This window comes from Eptatretus burgeri, chromosome 17 (genome assembly GCF_056783735.1).
Source record: "Eptatretus burgeri isolate ZD-2024b chromosome 17, Ebu_testis_v1, whole genome shotgun sequence".
NCBI lineage: Eukaryota > Metazoa > Chordata > Myxini > Myxiniformes > Myxinidae > Eptatretus > Eptatretus burgeri.
The window spans coordinates 39,277,257-39,299,174 of NC_140977.1; the positions used below are offsets into that span (position 1 = coordinate 39,277,257).

The 21,918-nt window shown below is 43.5% G+C and overlaps 1 protein-coding gene across 3 annotated transcripts in view; it reads right to left on the reverse strand.

The window, feature by feature from the left end:
• RTF2 (replication termination factor 2) overlaps positions 1 to 21,918 on the reverse strand; it is a 29,975-nt gene that overhangs the window by 3,240 nt on the left and 4,817 nt on the right. For all 3 annotated transcript variants that reach the window (XM_085861473.1, XM_085861472.1, XM_085861474.1), the window contains exons 2-7: positions 18,329 to 18,404; positions 17,220 to 17,314; positions 12,841 to 12,934; positions 8,496 to 8,635; positions 7,830 to 7,908; positions 7,521 to 7,634 (exon numbers count right to left, since the gene is read on the reverse strand). In XM_085861473.1, the coding sequence (XP_085717599.1) occupies positions 7,521 to 7,634; positions 7,830 to 7,908; positions 8,496 to 8,635; positions 12,841 to 12,934; positions 17,220 to 17,314; positions 18,329 to 18,397 (591 nt within the window). In that variant the 5' untranslated portion in view covers positions 18,398 to 18,404. The remainder of the gene's footprint in view (positions 1 to 7,520; positions 7,635 to 7,829; positions 7,909 to 8,495; positions 8,636 to 12,840; positions 12,935 to 17,219; positions 17,315 to 18,328; positions 18,405 to 21,918) is intronic.

The window sequence follows — 21,918 nt, forward strand, 5'->3', positions numbered from 1 at the left end:
TCAACATGCCATCTTGTTTCATCCATTCAAATTGGCTTTGTTTCACAACGTGGTATCTGGCACATTCACAATGCCTCCAACAATCTTACATTACATTGATCGCGGAGAGCGAACCACTCCTATTCATGGGATGTCTTGTTTAAGAATAAAAATTTCCCGAAAAATGCAAAATTTTATACATATATATACATATATATATATATATATATATATATATATATATACATATACATATACATATATATATATATATATATATATATATATATATATATATATATATATACACACACACATATATATATATATATATATATATATATATATATATATATATATATATATATATATATATATATATATATATATATATATATACATATACATATATATATATATATATATACATATATACATATATATATACATATATATCCTGGCACCACCTTAACTGGTGGTGGGACCCGTGACACACCTCTATTATTTACCAGATCAAGGCTCATGTATCTTTAATTAGTTCAAGACCTTTGATTATTTACAAGAGCAAGATGATGGAGGGTATGGCCTGAAAGTGTGGCAGTGGAGAAACACCGCAACTGTATGGAGACCTCCTGATAAGTAAACCCCAATGGAAAGCGGAGAAGGGTGGGGACTAAGAATAGCCTTGTAAACAGAAAGAATTATGGAGGAAAATAAATAACTCAATAAATAAGGCCTTCCTTCAAGTTGTCATTGAATACAACACTCCTCCCATGATGGAATAAATGGCACTCTTGAGTCGTTGACGTCTCTTTACAGAAGGCAGTCTCTCAGTGTGCATGTGTCCCTAACCGCTTGCAGGTTGCGGCCTCTAATTGACTTACCACTTCCCTTATGGTCTTGGCTCCACCCAACTTCTCTTTTCTTCCCATCCACAACCCCTCCCAGTCATGCGCATTCCTGCAAAAACCCAAACCTCCTCACTCTTCCCAATCAAAACGTCATGCTCAACTCAATTATTCGTCTCCGTCCTCTTTTGCTTTCAGAAGTGTCCTGGACTTCACCCCCTTTCCCCCCCCCAACCCCCCAAGTCGTTTCATGCAGTATTATCCCATCCTTTCTCCTGTCCAAGAGTAAAGAAGAGGAGAGTTAAGATTGGTCGTAAGGCAGGGGTCTTTTACTCAAAGAGTAGTTAATGCATGGAATGGTCGCCCTGGAAAGATGGTGGCAGCAGAAACAGTCGATAAGTTTAAATTGGAATTAGATAGGTACCTGGTAGTTGTGGAGATCAAGGGGTGTGGGGATGTTGGCAGGGCTTTGAGGTAGCTCGAGTATGGATGGGTGATTGTGTGTATGTTACCCTTCTAGTCCAGTAAAATTATAAAATACGTATACGAGAACAAATTGCTTCAGAAGGTTTTTTTTGCTTTGAGTGGTTCATTGGACCCCACTGAACATCATATTGAAAGTTATCTCAAAGTTACCCCCCCTAAGTTACCCTAATTTGCATAAATTAAAGATGGCCGCCATGTCAGAATTTAATGTACAGCAAACTTTTTTTCTGGGTGGTTTTAGGGCCCATAAATGTATTACCAACAGATAGGAATGTGATATCAATCTATCGAATAAGGCTACTTCCGTTATGATATGACGTCACTATGACGTAGTATTACGTCATGTCATGACGTAGTCCCTGATTTTACTGAAAATAGACATTTTGTACCTTGTTATTGTAATTCCCTGTAGAATTTGGTTTTGATTGCCGTTTCTTTAGCCCTAGAAGACTCTTTGGGACCAAGTACTACCTACTTACATGTAGTCCAATAAACCAGCTGCACTACTTCGCTCAGCCCCCCTTGAGTTACAAGTCCGTGTCGTCCTCAGTCACGTCAATAACTGTGCTAATGGAACAGTCATCACCACGCCATTCACTAGAGGCATTTGTACATTTCAGCCCTTGCATATGCCTTTCCACCTAACATTTGCACCACAGCATTGCCAGCATAAACTAGCTCCAGCATTTCCTTCAGGCCCGATCCTTCCATTATGTAACCGATACTGCCAAGGTAACTCATTGCGGTGTGAAAACCCCCAAGTATCAGTATGATTGGCTTCAGAATGCTGGCTGCATCTTCATTCAGAATGATTGTTCTAGATTTCCACCAGAGAGGCTGGTCAAATGTTACCACTGGAACTGTGCCTTAGCGCTTGCTTTCAGTCGCAACGAAGTGGAGTGTAGAATAAATGCAGGTCATATCAGTTGGGTCAAGATCCAACATAGGAAGAAAGTGAACACTAGCCTTTCCTGGATGGTCACCCTTGCGCAATGCCTGCATCATTCCACTCCAGCCTGGAGAACGTGGTCAAAGGGACCATGATACTTTCCACAAAGTGTCCAGTTTTCCATGCTGTTCATTGGCTATTTCAACCAGGGGCAATTTCCTGAATACCAATGGAAGGCTCTTCCCTTTAAGGTATCTATAATGGCGAATTGCAATTTTGGTATCCTCCAGTTGAGAGGTGGGTTAGTCGCGGAATAGGACCTTGTCTTTTTGGCATACCAGGGGTCATTGTCATTATGATGCCCATTGCATGGACTGTACCGCGTCCATCTAAAGTCCTCAGATTATGGTCAACATTGTCTGCAATGTACTGACCAAAGTGTCCAGCTACTGGAATATCTGTGCCCTTAAAACAAGCCGCACTTGATTCAAAGTTCAGTACCTCTGAATAGGACACGCATAGCCCATGATTATTCAAACTATCAATTAAGAACCGCGATCCGTACTGGTGGTGCATTTTTGAACAGCAAGACCGAAGGGAATAGGAGCCAGAACAATCCTTGGTCTGGTCATCTGAACAATGCATTGTCCAAGGGTAGCAACTTTGAGATCCTCAGTCTTTCCTGTGAGAACACGGTCCAGAAATGTGCGCAACAAACCTGGGACATAATCCAGGTTATCTTCAAGTGAGCTTAATTTGTTACTATCGGGATAAGTCTCCTTTGAAGTTTGAATGCACTTGATTTCATTGAGAACGAGGTCGGCTGCAGCATTTACAATTTGCTGTTTTATTTGATTTTCATCTGTCGACGGGGTATCATAAAATGTCTGCAGTATTTTGGCAGCTTTTGTTCGGAATGTGACCACATCTGGGCGCCGTTTATATTGGTTATTAGAACAGAATCACCTAAGTGCTGCTCAAGTTTCTGACGCATATATTTTGGGCTGTATGCATCTGGGGTAATCTGGGACATTTTTCTCACAAGGTCTGTAACGGTAGTTTGCTCATCATCATCTTGTCTAAGGTCATCAACCACTTTGAAGAAGGCTTCTTCCCGTGACACATCGGACCTCCAGCCTGGTTTTGATACACTGCGTTCCCTTCCATCACTTTGTTGGTACCGCAGAGGAATAGATAGGTTTTTAGAGCGAAAATTAGCACTGCAGACATGATGATAGAGAGAGTCTGCAGCCGGTAAGTCTATTGCGTTACTTATTCTATGCCTTACATCTCCAGCCCAGCTATCATCATCACCCCACTCATCACATGCCTGAATGATAGATTTCTGAAAGTCGTATGTCCTTACTAGAAAACAGTCTTGGTTCTTTCTTTCTGTTGTAAGAATCTTTGTACCACAAAGGAAGCAGTGGTCTTGAAATGAAAATTCTGGCGTTCGAGAGCGAAGGCGAGGTGGCTCTGCAGGCATATTCTCCCCTGATGCCTTTCTCTTAGCGGTGGCTATTTTGCGTCTATCGATGTGAATCTGCCTCCATAACGTGTGAAGTTCTTTCCCTTCCTTAACTTGGAGAGAGGGAGTTCTACGGGCTTCACTGGCTTCATTGAAAGTCCTCACAGCGCGAGCCTGTTGGATCTTGACTGTTGGCTGTCCATTACTAAGGCTTTCACGGCAGAGGATACAGATCTCATCCGAAGCACCGCTGGCCAGCTCCTGCTGTTGGTGGTCCATCTGAAGTCAAATGTAATGTTTTAGTAACATATTGAAAGTGGAAGTGCAGAATGTATCACATCAGATGCAACAAAGAAACATAATTGTGGTGTGAACATGATGTAACAATAATTATAATTCCAGAAGTAAAACGAATTCGCAGTTATTATCTGAAAATGTACCCAACATCATTGGACTAAGTAGAGCAGCTGATTTATTGGACTACATATAAGTAGGTAGTATTTGGTCCCAAAGAGTCTTCTCGGGCTAAAGAAACAGCAATCAAAACCAAATTCTACAGGGAATTACAATAACAAGGTACAAAATGTCTATTTTCAGTAAAATCAGGGACTACGTCATGACATGACGTAATACTACATCATAGTGACGTCATATCATAACGGAAGTAGCCTTATTCGATAGATTGATATCACATTCCTATCTGTTGGTAATACATTTATGGGCCCTAAAACCACCCAGAAAAAAGTTTGCTGTACATTGAATTCTGACATGGCAGCCATCTTTAATTCATGCAAATTAGGGCCCTTGGGGGGGGGTAACTTTGAGATAACTTTTGATATGATGTAGAGGGGGCTATAGGGAACTATTTAAAACAAAAAAAACCTTCTGAAGCAATTTGTTCTAGGTTCGGCCATATTCAGTATAGTTTTACTGGATTATTCATATCTCTCTGTCTAAGACTCTCTGCTCTATGTTGCCCAACTCCCAAATAATCCCAGATTCCACAGAAAAAAAAAAAAAACAAAACAGAAGCAAGGTTAGGTGGAAATGGCCTTGTGGGTCACAACACACATTAGGGTACTGGTAATGATCAGTTTAAGTCGGGATTACGTTCCTGGAAAACACGACTTAAACTGATCAGCTATTTCCAATAATAATAACTAAAATACAAGAGATACGTTCCAGCACTCCATTACTCCATGCTTAAAGTCTTCATAAATCACAAATTGTACAATTTAGAGAGGAATAATAATACAAAATAAGAGGAAAGTCAGTACAAAACTACATACAACATAAAACAATACAGGTACCGAAAAGGTACTTATAGTTTCAAAGGTACTGCATTTTCATGCAAGTAATCCACTATTAATACGTTAAACTAGCTCCATTCCAACTGCGGGGTATCCGGTATTTCACCACACGGCACGTGGCATAACCACAGGGGACCAAGTTAAATGATCAAGGAGATAGAAACAGAGGCAGTTGTTGGGTAGTCAATCTAGTCTACCCTTATTATCAGTATTTCCGTCAATACGTTTGTCTGTCTGTCTGTCTGTATGTCTGTCCAGTCCAATGCTCCGTTAATACAATGGCGATTTCGATGAAACTTGGTTGGTAGGTTCATACCATGACTTAGTTGTGCGCAAATGAGAACCGTTGCTATGGACCCCTCGGTTGCCTAGCAACGGGCCTTTGAAATTTTCAAAAAAAAATAAAAAATATCGAAATTCAAAAATCAAGCTATGATCGTTTGTGGGCAACACATTCAGCCTCCTTGACAAAAAAAAAATTCAGCCCACTCCCATGAAAACTGTCGGAGAAGATAGACTTTGAATGGACCCTGGTCGAAAAAAAATTAAAAATCGAAGTTTGTTATATCTCAGAGACTATGAGTCAGATATACATGAAACTGGTATGGTAGGTTCATGGTATGTCCTAGTTATGTGTGAGAAAGAACAGTTGCTATAGACGCTTTTTTGGCTAGTAACGGCTGAAAAACGACTAAATTCGACTTGATCGACTACCCATGTCCGCCGACCGGCTTGTTTGTTTGTTTGTTTTTGCAAGTTTAATTGGAATATCTTTAATGCCAGTTATTTCGAATATTTTACCCACACATGCATATCTAATTCCAAAGCTATATAAGGTACTGGTAAATTATCTTCCGTAAAGCTCACAGAGTCCTCGTCTTCTGTGTCGTTGTGAAACGGCTGAAACAGCTTGGAGCCGGAAAGTGTGGGTTTGTCGCAATCCGTATCGTCATCACTCTCGTCCTCGTCTTTTCCTCCCAATAAATTAGCCCACTTTTTCGTCTACGTTCGGTTTGAATTTGACCGTGAAACTTTTACGTTTTCTTTCACTTGTACTGACAGCAGACATTGTACAGCAGGGACATGTAATGGTATGGTCAATTTTGTGGAACGATATAAAATTCAACAGCCTGCAGGGTATTTATACATTTCTAATGGATGAGCAGCATGGTTTCCAGATGCATCGCTACCAGAACCCACCGTCGTTTTTAACTCATCGGTGCAGTAAATTATTACAAAAACCTTTTCTCAAGATTTTCATTTTAATGTCACTTGTTTACTTCTTACCGCAGTTGTATTCGAAAAGAGCCATTAGTTAGCCCTTGACAACAAAGCCGTGACTGCTGCTGGAAATATGAAGATCGCGCATCTTCCGGTCATGTGGAGAGGAAAGCGGGCTTGTGTGTTTCGCTGAAATGAAAATTTACCTGAAATTTTCCTCGAGTAGTATTTTTCCTCTGGTGCGGGGTATACCAGGGGATGGATTAGCTGCATGAAAATATGGTATAAATATTTCCATGGGCTATATTTGCTCACATTTATATGGGAGGGTGTGGGGGTAGGGCGAGCCGTGGCTTGAATAAGTCGAGGTAGGTGTGGAGGCGAGCGGTGAAGTTATGAAGATGACGAGGTAAGTTATGAAGACCGCCTCATCGTCAAATAGTACGTCTTCTGGATGTCGGCTAGAACATGGAACAGGATCATCGTACAGCCTCATCAGAACATGAAATTGATGGTCTGCTGCAGTCTTGCTCCTCTCCAGTCCTTTCACAAGTGACACTGCAGCTGCAGCTCCACTCTCTTTGCTCCTTTTCACATTCCTTCACGCTATCAGCATTTCCTCCTCCCTTGTCCCTAAATGTGTGGACCTTAAACATCCGAGGCCTCTGCTCCAAGCTGACAGATCTCTCAATCCAGGCCGCTGCTGATAAACCAGACATAATCTGTTTAACAGAATCCTTCCTCCTAAAGGACGTCCCTGACTTTAGTGTCTCTCCCTGGCTCTTGTCTCCTCTGGTTTGATCATACCTGAACCCCATCTTGGCAGCGGAGTTGCATTGTACATCAATAACTCAATTTCTCATCATCCGTGTACTGCTCTTACACCTCCCAAACCCCAGGAGTAAAGTTGACGAAAACACCAGGTTAAAAAAAAATGTACAATTTATTAATTTGTCTTCTCAATATTCTCATCATAAAAGGTTTGTTGAACATTTGATGGCAAAAGCTCAAATGGTAAAAATGGTACAGCTTGGACAGACACACTGAAGCTCAATGGTGAATAAATAAAGAAACAAGGAAGCAATTAAAATAACCCAGCCGTTTCACACTTGACGTGCTGAGGGCTTTCTCCTTAATTAATTACGAATTATTTTCTTCATATCCTCATAATATATTCTTTGTCAACGACGCAAAACTGATCAGTGACTTAAACAGACAATGTCCCCTATTCGCTAATGATGTTAAAACGATAAGATGTAAACTGATATGACTTAAACTGATCATTACTTGCACATATTCTTCAACGACACCATGCCCACCTTGTGCTGCTTGTTCTGCAGCCTCCTCTCCTCCATTCTCTGCCTGAGAACCTCAACCTCCTCCACAGAGCCATTCAGCACGATCACTTGATTCTTCGTGAAACCTGCACCACACTACACAACACACATCCCCCGATACTGGTGAGCAGTCTTTAACATCTGGAAACTATTAAAAAATTCCAACAACTTCAAGTAAAGCGACAACTGTTGAACAGATAAACAACTTGTTTGTTCGCCTCAGGTACATAAACAACCTCCTACAAAAGGAGTGGGTATGCACTTACAAATGAAGTATACATCGTCCTTTACCTGAGGACATGTTTCAGTCTTGAGCTCTTTCAAGGCACGTTCCGCAAACACGCACTTGCAGCCGTACAAAAAACAAAACCTGCACAAAAAAACAACACCGAAGGCCAAGACAACATGTAAATGTCGCAAAACTAATTGAAGCATCGTTGCTAAAATGAACACAAGGCATTACGTGTGGAATGAAAGAAACAAGATGCCTCGAGTGGTGAGTCTTGTGTGGCGAGGATGACGACGGACTGGCGTCCCAGAGATTGTGGGTTCAAATCCGGCTGAAGGCAGCAGTGTTACAGAATTCATCACAGGTTTATGTGAACCAAGCTAGCCTCAGGAGAATGAAGGTGTCGCCGTCAGATTGTCCGGAAAAACCAAGCTGGATCACAAATGAACTTCGGGAAACGGGTGTTTCACCTATCCCAGCCTACGTGTGTCGTCGACTTGTACGACTCGGGCCCGATTGTCATGAAAATGCTACCCGTGATAAAGGCGGTGCCATCCGAAATCCCCTGAACCAACCAGAAAAATGAGTGTGTACATATTTTGAAAGAATGAACTTCATGTGAGCAAGTTTTACTTTCGATGAAACACCGTCGGCCAAAATGCTTCTCGACAAGGTCAACATACAAATCAAATGGAACCGATGTCGTTAAAAGTACGCCATAAGCCTACCTGTGCTTTCCATTCATCTCCAGGCCGCTGATGGGACAGATGAAGCGAGCGGCATGCAAGTCCTCATACTTGTCGCCCTTCCTGTCCGTCTGCTCTCCCAGCCATGCAGGGTTCTCGGTTAGTTTCAGCTCACAGATATCCTAATCGTGGTGCACACACATATAATCAGCGCGTATCATCAATTCACCATATTATCAATGCACCGAAGAACTTGTATCTCAATCAAAACTCAACACATTTTTAGTAAAATAATGGGGGAAAGGGGAAGAGAAGAGGGGAGGGGGGGTGGCAAGTGTAGATACATTTTTAGCCGCGTCTCGCAAAGCGAGACATGGCTCTTAAGCCTGTATCTCACTGGGCTGTGACTGCTTGCGACTAGTTGGAGAGACCAAATTGCGATAAAACAGCGATAATTTTCACTTGGAATCACACTGAATTTATACTAAAACACATTTGCGTACGTCTCACGAATATCGCACGAATGTCCCACGAACTCCCGGCGAAATTTGGGATGAACTTCGCCTGGAGTTCGCATACATGTCGCACGACATTCGTGCAACGTTCAGGTGACAAAACTGAGATTTTCTGGGCATATGCAACTGTAGCGCGACGGTGACATGACGGTCGTGCGACCATCACGCAAATGTCGTGCAACAGTCGCACGACTACTGTGCGTGACAATTGAGAAATCGGGACTATGTGTATATATATATATATATATATATATATATATATATATATATATATATATATATATATTTATATATATATATATATAAATATATATATAAATATATATACAGATATATATATATATATATATATATATATATATATATATATATATATATATATATATATAAATATATAAATATATATATATATATATATATATATATATATATATATATATATATATATATGGCCTCTCCCTTCCAGCAATCATATTGTCAATTGGGAAACGAGTAAGAGAGTACCTGACTGAGTACTACAATGGTGTGGGAGCTGTGCCCTGGCAGACCAGGATGGTGGGATTACAGGAGAATAATGCTGACCAAGCCTGATTGTTCAAAGTGTTCTGTTACTTGTCAATGTTGCACCCACAAACATTGTGTGTGACCCAATTGTTCATCTGCCTTGATAGGGGCTTGGCGGTGTGACCATATTTTGTGTGTGACCTAATTTATGTAAAAATATGTGTGACGTGATTTATGAATGATGGGAAAGTGAAAAGTTTGCATTGAAGGCCATTACTCAGAACAGGAGAGAAAGAGGACAGACAATGCTGTTTTACAATATGGACTATGAGTTTTTTTTGGGTTTTTTTTCGTCATATCTGGATTTAACTATTGTGAGTCTATCTACATTACATTGCATGTCTTATTTGTCGCACCTTCTGACTCACGGAAACTAAATTGAGAAGGGTTCGAGACAATCGCGACGACTCTGTGACTATTTTGAGATAAAATTTGTCGCACAAATTTTTTGAACATGTTCAAAATTCCAGTGACACCAGAGCGACGTCCTGCGAATCACGCGAGGAAATTGAGAACCACTGCGAACGTTTCCAGACATTTTGGAGAATCCCGTTCGCATTTTGTCACGCTGTCGCAGCCCAGTGAGATACAGGCTTTCAGGAGCTCGGCGTTGTTCTTCTTCTTCTTGTTCTTCTTCTTCTTCTTCTTCTTCTTGTGAAGACAAAACCTTTCGGACTCGGCTCTTTTATATACAGGATCCGGATCTCCTTAAATACTAAACACCTGTACACATCCTCACATTGAGGGTGCCTTTTGAGAGCGTCTATCATGAACTTTTAAATATATTCTGACATTTGCTTTTAAGTTTAGAAAAGTTCACGCTACTATTTAAAGATTATTCCATTTAATGTATTATAATTTCGTAAATACACTATTTTCTCGTCATGAACGACAATCGTCCTACCATATTCTCATGAATCAATATCGACAACGACAACAAAGAATCAATAGCTGTCGCTATTGGCTTAATCAAAGCACGTGACAAAATATCGGAAGTTGTTTTTTGTTTTTTTTTCTTCTTCCTCTTCCTGTTATTCTTCTTCTGGTGAAGACAAAACCTTTAGGACGCGGCTCTTGGAGACATTTGTCCTTGTTATCATAATGGGTTTGAAGGTGATGAAATAAATAAATTTATGATTGTTAAAACTTGGTATTAAAATGAAATATTAAACCTGAAATAAAATGTACTTAAATATGATAAGATTCTTTTTTAAGTGTGTATCCATTTGGAATTATCATAATTCTATTTCTCCTTTATATGGAAAGATCACCTGTATATTAAAAGTGTAAACAGGTTGAACTTTGCCAGTAAGTTTAATATAAGAAGAACTGCCTATCATTTCATAATTATCGAAAGGAATTTCTTATATAAGATACAAACAAGTTGGAATGTGGATTTAAGAAGGTATTCAGATGTATTCACCAAGCTCAAGATAATATATCTTCCCAGTTTCGGGATGGAAACTGTTTTAATGACCATTACAGTTGGCGTTTGACGTCATTCCAGCATTCTGTGCGTTTGTATCAAGAAAGGATTAACATGTCTGGATTTTAAAAATATGTTACAACCATTCAACCAGGTCAAGCTGGGGCTGTATGGAGACCCGAAGATAAGCTTCACCTGGAAGATGTCAAGACCAGACAAGTTGGCACCAGTGCCAGAGATAATAAAAAACTATCTTACTGAAACTATATAAAGACTTAGATTCTCCATTTGTATTTGAGATTTCTGGAATGCGTTTGTCTTTTCAGAACCTCCTATGTGCACATATTAAATGTATCTTGTATGTGAATAAATGTGATAAATTGTACTGAAGTTGTGTAACTGTAGCTACACAAGGAAGGGGAATATATTGCAGATTTGAAAAGACATTTAGGTTCAACGATCAGTTAATGGTGGAAAATCATCTCCACACCCGACCGCTTGGCCCTTTCAGTGCACGTTCCGCTGAGTTCCTCAGGTACGGCACTTAGTGTGGCCCACTTCAGACTCTTCACTCGATCACCACCTCCGCTCGATCGACCAACCAACCAACCAACTCCAAACTCCAAAGACTACTTTTGCTGAACTTCTCCAATGAGCTCTCCAGAACTGAAATGAACTGCTCTGCCAGGCATTTTAGCACCCTGGCTCCTGTCATCTCTCAAGCCCACCTTCCATGATCCAACCACTCCGATTGTCTGGCGTGCTGTGATTCAGCCATTGTGATTGGTTGCAGGAACGCAATGGGCAGGGCTGCTGGTAACTCAGTGGCGAGGAAATGGACAAGACGAACGGCTGTACAATGCATCTCATGTTCACATGAACACCCAGCCTTGCCTACATTTGCTACGCTAAAGAGAGTATCGTGTTCGGTGTATGCCATTGAAGTGTTGCTGGATACATTTGTATGGTTTCTGGCGTGATTTCTGGAGTGAATGGTGTTTGTGGTTTCAATGTGTTAAGTGTTTAAAAGTGCTTGGGAATGGAGTTTGAGAATAAAGGATTGAGACTACATGTTTGAGAATGAGGTATGAGAATGGAGTTTGAGAACAACGTTCGAGTACAGAGTTTGAGAATGAGGAAGAGAACAATAGGGGTAGTTCTAACTACATACACAATGCATCTTTCCCTTCCACTAATACGAGGGGAAGGGGTAATTTAGCTAAACAAAATTACTACAGATATCACTACGTTTGGGATCATTTATGTGTTTGTATGTGTCTGCCAGAGTCTCCAAAAAACATAACAATATTATCAAGTATTTGTGTGTTTGGTTGTGCATTTGTATGCAATTCTTTCACTGCCGAACCGTCGCACTTAGAGGCTCCAAATCTTCGGTGTAGGAACTTCAGATGGTGGGCAAGGTTTTAGGCTACCACCTGTTGGCCTTCATGTCTGTTTTGAAACCACCAAAGGCTGCTATAAAGTGTATATTGGGATGTGGGGTAGGGCAGTGCTGCCGCCAGCCTGCAGGCAAAAGGTAACCACCATAATGCCAATAACTCCAGAGCTTTTCAATGTCCAAAATATTCCGAAACCCCTGCATGGAAAAGCTCACCCAACCAGGCAGCACCAGGTATCCCCCTCTCCCCCAGCACTGGCTAACCCCCCACCCCCTCCCAGGCAGCCCCCTTTAGTTATTCATAAAATTCAAAACATCCTCACAGATATCCAAAGCTCAGTAGAAGGAACCAAGTTGGTCCCCTCTTTCCCCTGGAGGTGCTACGCATAATCGTGGAGGATAACCCCGATGTATCTCTTAAAAAGTCTCCAGTGTATCATGCAAACCGGAGCACACAGATCAGTCGCGCCACTTTCCATGTACCTTCAGGCTTCGAATGTGCATGGCTAGTTCCTGGCCACACTTTGCTTGAGATTTATCCAGCAGGTACTCCAACACACATTCTTTGTTGTATAACCTGGAACCCAAATGCATAAAAGGATGTAGAAAATAAATAATGATGTTCAAAAACAAAGACAAGCAAAGGGACACTCATGGCTCCATCGACTAATATCTCGTTACATTTTTCAATTCAACCCTTATATAATGCTTTTAATAATAAATGAAATATCAAAGTGCTTACCAGGAATATACGCGAAGTACCATGAGAATATGGTAGGTAAATATACTGTGACAGTAAGTACCGTGAGTGTACGGTAAGTGCTATGAGCATATGGTAGGTAAATACTGTGAGGGTAAGTACCGTGAGTGTACAGGAAGTACCATGAGTATATGGTAGGTAAATATACTGTGACAGTAAGTACCGTGAGTGTACTGTAAGTGCCATGAGTATATTGTAGGTAAATACTGTGATGGTAAGTACCATGAATATATGGTAGGTAAATACTGTGTTGGTAAGTACCGTGAGTGTACAGGAAGTAACATGAGTATATGGTAGGTAAATATACTGTGACAGTAAGTACCGTGAGTGTACGGTAAGTGCCATGAGTATATGGTAAATACCATGAGTATATGGTAGGTAAATACTGATGGTAAGTACCATGAGTATATGGTAGGTAAATACTGTGTTGGTAAGTACCGTGAGTATACAGGAAGTAACATGAGTATATGGTAGGTAAATATACTGTGACAGTAAGTACCGTGAGTGTACGGTAAGTGCCATGAGTATATGGTAGGTAAATACTGATGGTAAGTACCATGAGTATATGGTAGGTAAATACTGTGTTGGTAAGTACCGTGAGTATACAGGAAGTAACATGAGTATATAGTAGGTAAATATACTGTGACGGTAAGTACCGTGAGTCTACGGTAAGTACCGTGAGTATATGGTAGGTAAATACTGTGATGGTAAGTACCATGAATATATGGTAGGTATATACTGTGACGGTAGGTACCGTGAGTGTACGGTAAGTGCCATGAGTATATGGTAAGTACCATGAATATACGTTACATGCCATGAGTATATGGTAAGTACTAGGCTTGGGAGAAAGAATTGATTGCCCGGTTGTAATCAATTCCCTCCATCGGAACTGGGAATCAAACCCTAAATTCTAAAGCTGATTACCCACCTGTAACGGTTCCAAGTCTCTGGAGTCCATTCCTACTATGCCTTATCTCTCTTCGTCCATTGAGAATCCATTTGTTGGTTCATTGAGAATCCTTGGTCTTCATGGCCTTGTAGCATACCTGCCTGCCGTACTGATTGAGCATCAGATTGCCTTTCACCAAGTCCAGATGTGATTGGGGCCAGGGTGGGGATTATATGTTCGTTATTATTATTGCCAAATAATATTACTACTATTATTGTTGTTAATATTATTATGAGCCTGGTGTGGCTTGGTGGTTAAGGCGGTGGCTTGGGATCCTAGGGATCCTGAGTTCGAGCCCCGCTGGCCGCCGAGTTAGCATCAGGGGGGTTGACAACATTGCCACAAGAAAGGGAACCATGATTGGAGCCCGCAAGAAACTGCCCCCTGCTCAGGGATAAAGGCTTACAAATGGTGTGATGATTGTTGTTAATATTGTTGTGGTTACCAAATTCGCAAACCACCATTCAGGTCCCTTAGGTGAGGTATCTCGGTAAGTACATGTGTAGTTAGGCCCAAACCCGTTGTCTAGTGGGAATACATGTCATTTATGCGTGCTGCGACTCTTCAGGATAGCCGTTTTTCTTTTACTATCTTTAATTTGGACCAACCGCCATTGTTACCACCACCAGTCACAACATCAACCACCAACCACAACGCCGCTTCACCACAACCGCCACGACCTTCACGTCACACCTCGCAACCGTCGCATCGCCACCGTTCTTGCGCCGCTTGTGGGTACCGGTGTTGGACTCGTGCAGGGCGCGCGCCGAACAGCGTGTACAAAACCACGGATTTTCCACTTCAAAAACGGATCAAAAACGACACACGCCCACTTTTTGCCGTCCAATCGGTGAGCGAGGGGCGATTTGGCCCCGCCTCAAGGGCGTCGGAGGGCGATCGATATATGCAAATTTATGGATCAAAAAGCATTCACGCCCACTTTTTCTCGGGCCAATGGGGAGCGAGGTGAAAGGTCGAAGGGAGGGGGTCAAAGGCGAAGCCACGGGGCTTATATAAGCGACCGTGTTCGTCAGTCCAGTGAGTGGTAGAGTCGAGAGGAAAAGAGAGTTAAGACTTCGCGGGCGGTGGAGTTGGCAAGAAGGAGCAGGTCGTCGTGTGCGTTGGAGTCGGAGCGGAGGGGACGGAGCTGTGGAGAGGCGGCGAGGGCAGACGAGGGGGTGCTCGCGTCGTGCAGGGAGCTGCACCCCAGGGAGGCCGACAGCGCGACCTGGCCGAGGTGGAGACGCTCGTCGCGGGGCAATAAAAATCCTCTATACCCCGAGCATCAGCAACCCCCTCCTGTTTCCCCCCGCGCTGAGATAGTGCGACCAAGGGGGCCCCTTTCCCACCCCCTACCAGACACTGCCCGCGAGGCCCGCGGAGTTGAGGCACCATCGCCGCTCCGCGTCTCATCACCAGACGGGTAGGCCCGACCCGGTCTCGGCCTCAGGCCCGCCTCATCCTTGAGGGTATTCTTTCCTTGGTTTTGGGTATGTGTTGTCGGCGCCGTCTGTGAAGTAAAATTGTATAAGTGTTGCCGTGTGCTCATGTAATCGGTATTAGATCTGCATTGTCGCATTTGCTTTTTGTGTAAATTGCATTGTGTTTTTCTTTTCTGTGTGCATTTGGTGGAATTGTATATGTGTGCTTTCCGTTCGTCGCGAATAAATGTGCTTTGTGTTGAACTGTTTCCCGCTTCGCTTCGTCATTTCCTTCATTGAATCCTCATCTTGCTTCACGTAAAGGGTTGGTAGTGGGCTGAATACGCCCGATAATTAATCGAACCGTCGAGGTCGACGAATAACACCGCTCGGTTATCCCGATAGTACGGAACGGGTCGCTTAAGTGGCCCGTGTCCGAAGTCGACCTGCGGCGAGGTGCGATCGCCCGGTCTACCCTCCGCGTGGGTACTTAGGTAGGTCGAATTTGGCGAGCAACCCTATCCCATGCGGGGGCTGATTGGCTCGATCGCGGTGAGACCGAAAGGTCCACCCGTGACTGGTTCCCGGCGTTAGTCCGAGAGGGTCACGACTGGATTGTCCGTCCGGTGGGCGACGTGCCGCGATTCGAGTTACGTGGCCGTCAGCACGCCGGCGGGCGCGAATACCGCAACAATATTATTCTCATTAATTAATATATGCTTTGTTACAATGTCATAATTTTTGTTATTTGTTTTGTAAATAGAATGCCATGCCATGGAAGAACGTATTAAGCTGCTCTTTACACCTGAACATGGCGTGCATTTAAAGCATGGGAATTCTTCCGGATTCTTTGTAGTTAATCAGTCTAATCAACTCAGATCATAACAATCACTTTGGTGCATCACATTCCATATCAGAAAGTGACAGTGGAACTCCACAAAAACATCACACACACACACACACACACACACACACACACACACACACACACACACACACACACACACACACACACACACACACACACACACACACACCTCAACCATTTATAGTAGATATAAATCATGGCACTCATTTTATTTACTCATAAACATAAGTTTTACGTTCAAGCTATTATTTTAATTCCTTCCGCCAATGAAGATGGCTGGAGGTTATGTTTTCACCCCTATTTCTCTGTGTGCAGGATATCTGAAGAAGTTATAGATGGAGTCAGACGAAACTAGTTGAGCAGATTGGGTGTGTGCCAAGGACGAATTAATGAGATTTTGGTGAAAAACCAGAATCGAAGTACCATGAGCATATGGTAAGTACCACAGCTGGGTCTAAATTTGAACCCAGGTTAGACGGCTCAGAGGCAAGTATGCATACCTCAAAGCTATTCTGCCAGTCTTAATGTAAATTACTGTAGATACATAAACATCGACCTGGTACAACACTTTAACCAAATGTATTTTGAGCAGTGAAGAGAAACAAGAGCAAGAAAGACATCAACGCTCACAGAAGAGTGAAACAAATCCTTTTAAAGTACGTTTGCTGTGTAATATAATACTACAATCCTATGAGAAAGATGAGTGCAGATTCAATCAACGGGCAGAACGGTCATTTCAAGCTTTTGTGAACATTTTCAATGTAAAGGTTAAAATGATCATTCTGCCAAGAAACCACAGAACCCATGAAGTGATAGTGCTTTGAAGTTAGAAACAGTAAATCAACGAGAACCAAAATGATTCACCTTCCCAGCGCACAGGAAACAATTGGAGGACAAAGCTTCTCCTGGCTTAGAGCGCAGTGGAACCATTGGGCCATAAGGTTAGCTTCTTTATCAACCTGGAAAACAAGGATCAAGAGGAAACAATTAAACAATGCAAAAGCCATTAAGGGAGAGAAAGAGAAAAAAAGATAGCTCTGTAGTAAAGTTTGAAACTTTTTGATCCAACTAATGGGCATCTCTAAACCAATCTGTCTGCTGACCTTAACTTATGAACCGTAAAATAAATCGGGACAACCAACGTGGAAAGAATGTTCGCCACCGATAGAAATTAAAAATGTTGAGCAGATCTATTAAAATCTGGTCTCACTTCTCCAGCCCTCCCGAAGCCACCCAGGTCACACAAGTAGCTCAAGAAACCCTCACCCATTCACCCTCTGAAAGTCCAGGCTGTTTGTCCACTTGCATTCATGCGTCCCCTTATTCTCTGGATTGTGGAACAGTCTCCCTGTGTCCTTGTCCTGCCCACCCATGCACATCTCTTCCACTTACGTTGATGTTTTCCCATTCTATTCCTCTCCAGGCCATTGTTATGAGTTTTTGTGTCATTCCTCCTCACCCTCCCATACCCATAACCTTGCATAGTCTGTTAACCTGCCAACCTTTGTCACTTAAGGTCTCCATAAATCTGTAACATTTTAAACTTTAAAGGCTCATAATAGAATGAACGAACATACCACACACACACACACACACACACACACACACACACACACACACACACACACACACACACACACACACACACACACACACACACACACACACACACACACACTCCTTGGGCTAGGGAATGCCATCACTTCCCAGGGCACTCCTGGGTACCAGTGACATCACATCAATGGTGCCATATTTCTCACTGCACTCAGCGGGACATTTCCTGAGATTTTTCCTCCTCCCAAAAGAAAGTCTTTGGCATGACTCCGCCAGGGTTTGAACCACCGACCTCCCAGACTCAGAGCAGATGCTCCAACCATCGCGCCGCCGAGTTTTTCTGGTTGAAAAATACGAGGGCCCATATGATGGAAAAAACAAACAAAAAAAGACCCCACAGATCTGTAACTGTTCCTTACTTGCAAAGGCTTTTTGGGGCCTTTGACGAGCTCGTGCCGTTTTGGAATCGTTCCACCATCACAACCCATGGTTCCTCTATGCAACGACACAAACAATAAAACACAATGCAAAGAGAGTTGTATAAATGTACAGATACTGATGCACCAAATAAATTAGCATTCTGCCAGACCAACAGAATTTACTAGCCGTTGCAAACCTGCGACATCCCTTATCAAACAATAAGTCAGTTTAAACTGGCAGAAAGAATATTTTAAAACGTTGTGTTCTTCTTCTTCTTCTTTGTATTATTGCGAATGGCAGCTTAGCTTCCGGGGTGGCTATCATTTCTTGGAAGCGCGACTGCGTCGCTGATGCGGTACCCTTCTACCAGTACACACTGGTACTCATTTCACCGACCTCAGAAGGATGACAGGCTGAGTCAACCCCTGGTGTATTAATTCAGCGGCCAACAGGGCTTGAACTCAGGACCCAAGGATCCCAAGCCACCACCCTAACCACTCAGCCAACACAAGGCTTATAATGTTGTGTTACCTCCACGGAAAGGAAGTGAATGGCACCATCAGAAGATAACCATTCCTTCTTTCGATGAATTTAACAACCGCTTGAGCGAGGGAACTAGAAGGAAACATGTAATGTGACAAAAAGACGAATGAACCTGACACCCCAGCAACTTGAACTCACTGCTTCAATGGGAATACCTTGCAGGTACCACCATACCTCTGTGTATTACTTTGAAAAGTTTTGCTTCGCATCGGCACCCTGATCTCGAATATATACAGAACTGCATTATGCGACAAACAACACTGAAATCAAGTCATTCTAGCTCAGGCAAAGTAAAGGTAGTGGCATTCATAAATTACTAGCAGAGTTCGTTGCTATCGCACACATGACGAACACAGGTGGCAGTCCAGCAGAACTTTGGCTCTGAATTAGGAAAACTGTATGGAATGTCATCCAGAGCGGGCATGCGCAAAGGAGTAAGGTATTTGTATTAGTCTGTCTGCCCGTCTGGCAGCCAAACAAAATTTAAATTTGAAAATCATTCCAAACAGGAAATGTACTGTTTCTTTAGGAACCTCATAAAGGACACAAACAACAAGCACAAATAAGGAAGTTACACTTCAAATAAGGTGGTTTAATAGATACTGTATTAATGGCAGTAAACTTCCCAAAAAAGTTTGTTTGGATCATTATTATATTTTTCAAACCTTTGCAACTATTATTATGTTTCAATTTAAATATATACTTGAACACTCATGAGCACAAATCACCATATAGATAGAATATATTGTTGTGGTTGACGAAATTCACAAACCACCATTCAGGTCTCGTAGGTGAGATATCTCTGTAAGTATATGTGTAGTTAGGCCCAAACCCGTTGTTTAGAGGGAATAAATGTCATTCATTCGGGCTGCGACCCTTTTAGATAGCCGTTTTTCTTTTACTATCTTTATTTTGGACCAGCCGCCATTACTACCACCACAACCACCAACCACGTCTCAACAGCCATCACACAACAACCACCAACCGCAACGCCGCTTCACAACCACAGCCACGACCCCTGCCGTCACATCTCGCTCTCGCAACCATCGCATCACCGCCATTCCCGCGCCGCTTGTGGACACCGATCCTGGACTCGTGCAGGGCGCGCGCCGAGCGGCGGGTGCAAAAACACCAGCCTTTCCGAAGAAATCGGATCAAAAACGATTCACGCCCACTTCTGTTCCGTCCTATCAGCGAGCGTGGGGCGATTTGGCCCCGCCTCCAGGTGCGTCGGAGTATAATCGCAATATGCAGATTCGCGGATCAAAAATCATTCACGCCCACTTTTCCTCTGTCCAATGGGGAGCCAGCCAGAGGTGAAGGGTCGAAGGTGAATAAGCGAAGCCCCGGGGGCTATAAAGGGCCGCGTTCGCTCGCCGAAAAGGCAGTAGTTGAGTTGGGAAGAAAGTCAGTCAAGGAGAGTTGAGAAGAGAAGAGTCAGAGAAAGCAGTTGGACGGAGCTGAGAAGAGTGGAGAGTTGGAGAGGTGGCGGCGGCGAAGGCAGTCTAGAGGGCGCTCGTGTCAGAGTCGGGGAGCTGCGGAGAGGGGAGGCCGGTAACGCGACCGAGGTCGCGGTGGAGACGCTCGTCGCGGGACCCGAGCCAGTGAGATATCCTCATTCCCCCGAGCATCAACAACCCCCTCCTGTTTCCCCCCGCGCTGAGATAGTGTGAGAAGGGGGCCCCGTTCCCACCCCATTTCCAGGCAGTGCCAGCGAGGCCCGCGGAGTCGGGGCGCCACCGCCATTTTGCGGCTCATCACCAGACGGATAGGCTCGACGCGGTCTCGGCCCCAGGCCCGTCTGCCCCCCTCATCGTTGAGGGTGGTCCCTTTTACTTTTGCTTTGAGTATATGTGTTGTCGGCGCCATCTGTGAAGTAAAACTGTATAAGTGTTGCCGTGTGCTCGGTAGTCGGTAGTAGATCTGCATTGTTGCATTTGCTTTTTGTGCAGAAGTGTTTCTTCTATTTTTACATTTGCTTTTGGTGTATAATTGTATATGTGTGCTTTCCGTTTGCCGCAGAATAAATGTGCTTTATGTTGAACTGTTTTTCCCCGTTTCGCTTCGTCTTTTCTTTTAATGAATCTCCATCTTGCTTCACGTAAAGGGTTGGTCGTGGGCTAAAACGCCCGATAATTAATCGAACCGTCGAGGTTGACGATAACACCGCTCGGTTATCCCGATAGTACGGAACGGGTCGCTTAAAGTGGCCCGTGTCCAAAGTCGACCTGCGGCGAGGTGCGATCGCCCGGTCTACCCTCCGTGTGGGTACTTAGGTAGGTCGAATTTGGCGAACAACCCTATCCCACGCGGGGGGCCGATTGGCACGATCGTGGTAAGGCCGAAAGGCCCACCCGTGACTAGTTCCCGGCGTTAGTCCGAGAGGGTCACGACGGGATTGTCCGTCCGGTGGGCGACGTGCCGCGATTCGAGTTACGTGGCCGTTCGCACGCCGGCGGGCGCGAATCCGCAACACTGTTGTCAGGAGTGGGACACAAACCCATCCCCCTCCTCGCGGCACTGGTGTCGGAGAGCGGGACAAAACAGTGGGGGACAGACACATGAGGAGATCTGTGGAAGGGAGAGGGATGGGACGGGGAACACGGAGTATACAAGATGGACACGACAGGGAACTTTCGGGAAAGGAATGCAGGGAATTTGAAGGAGGTGGGTTTGGGGTGGATAAACGGGAGTGGAAAAGATAATGGTTTTGGATGGGGGAAGATAAGAGATGGTGGTGAACAGCTGTCTTGAAGACCCAGAGGGAAGAGTGGGACTGAAGAGAGTGAGGGAGTTTATTCCAAAGGTGGGGAAAAAAAAGAGGAATGAAAGAGTGAAGGTGAGCAGTGCCCACAACATTCATCACCCGTGATGGACCGAAGCGAATCGACCGCATCAAAATCTGTGCTCATTATGGGGGTCTACAGCGGGGTTTTTGACCCCCAAAATAGGTATTTGCTCTCTTCTCCAAAACTACACACATGATTTCGATGAAACATGACCACAACCTTCATCACCCGTCATATACCAAAGTTTGTTCACGGCA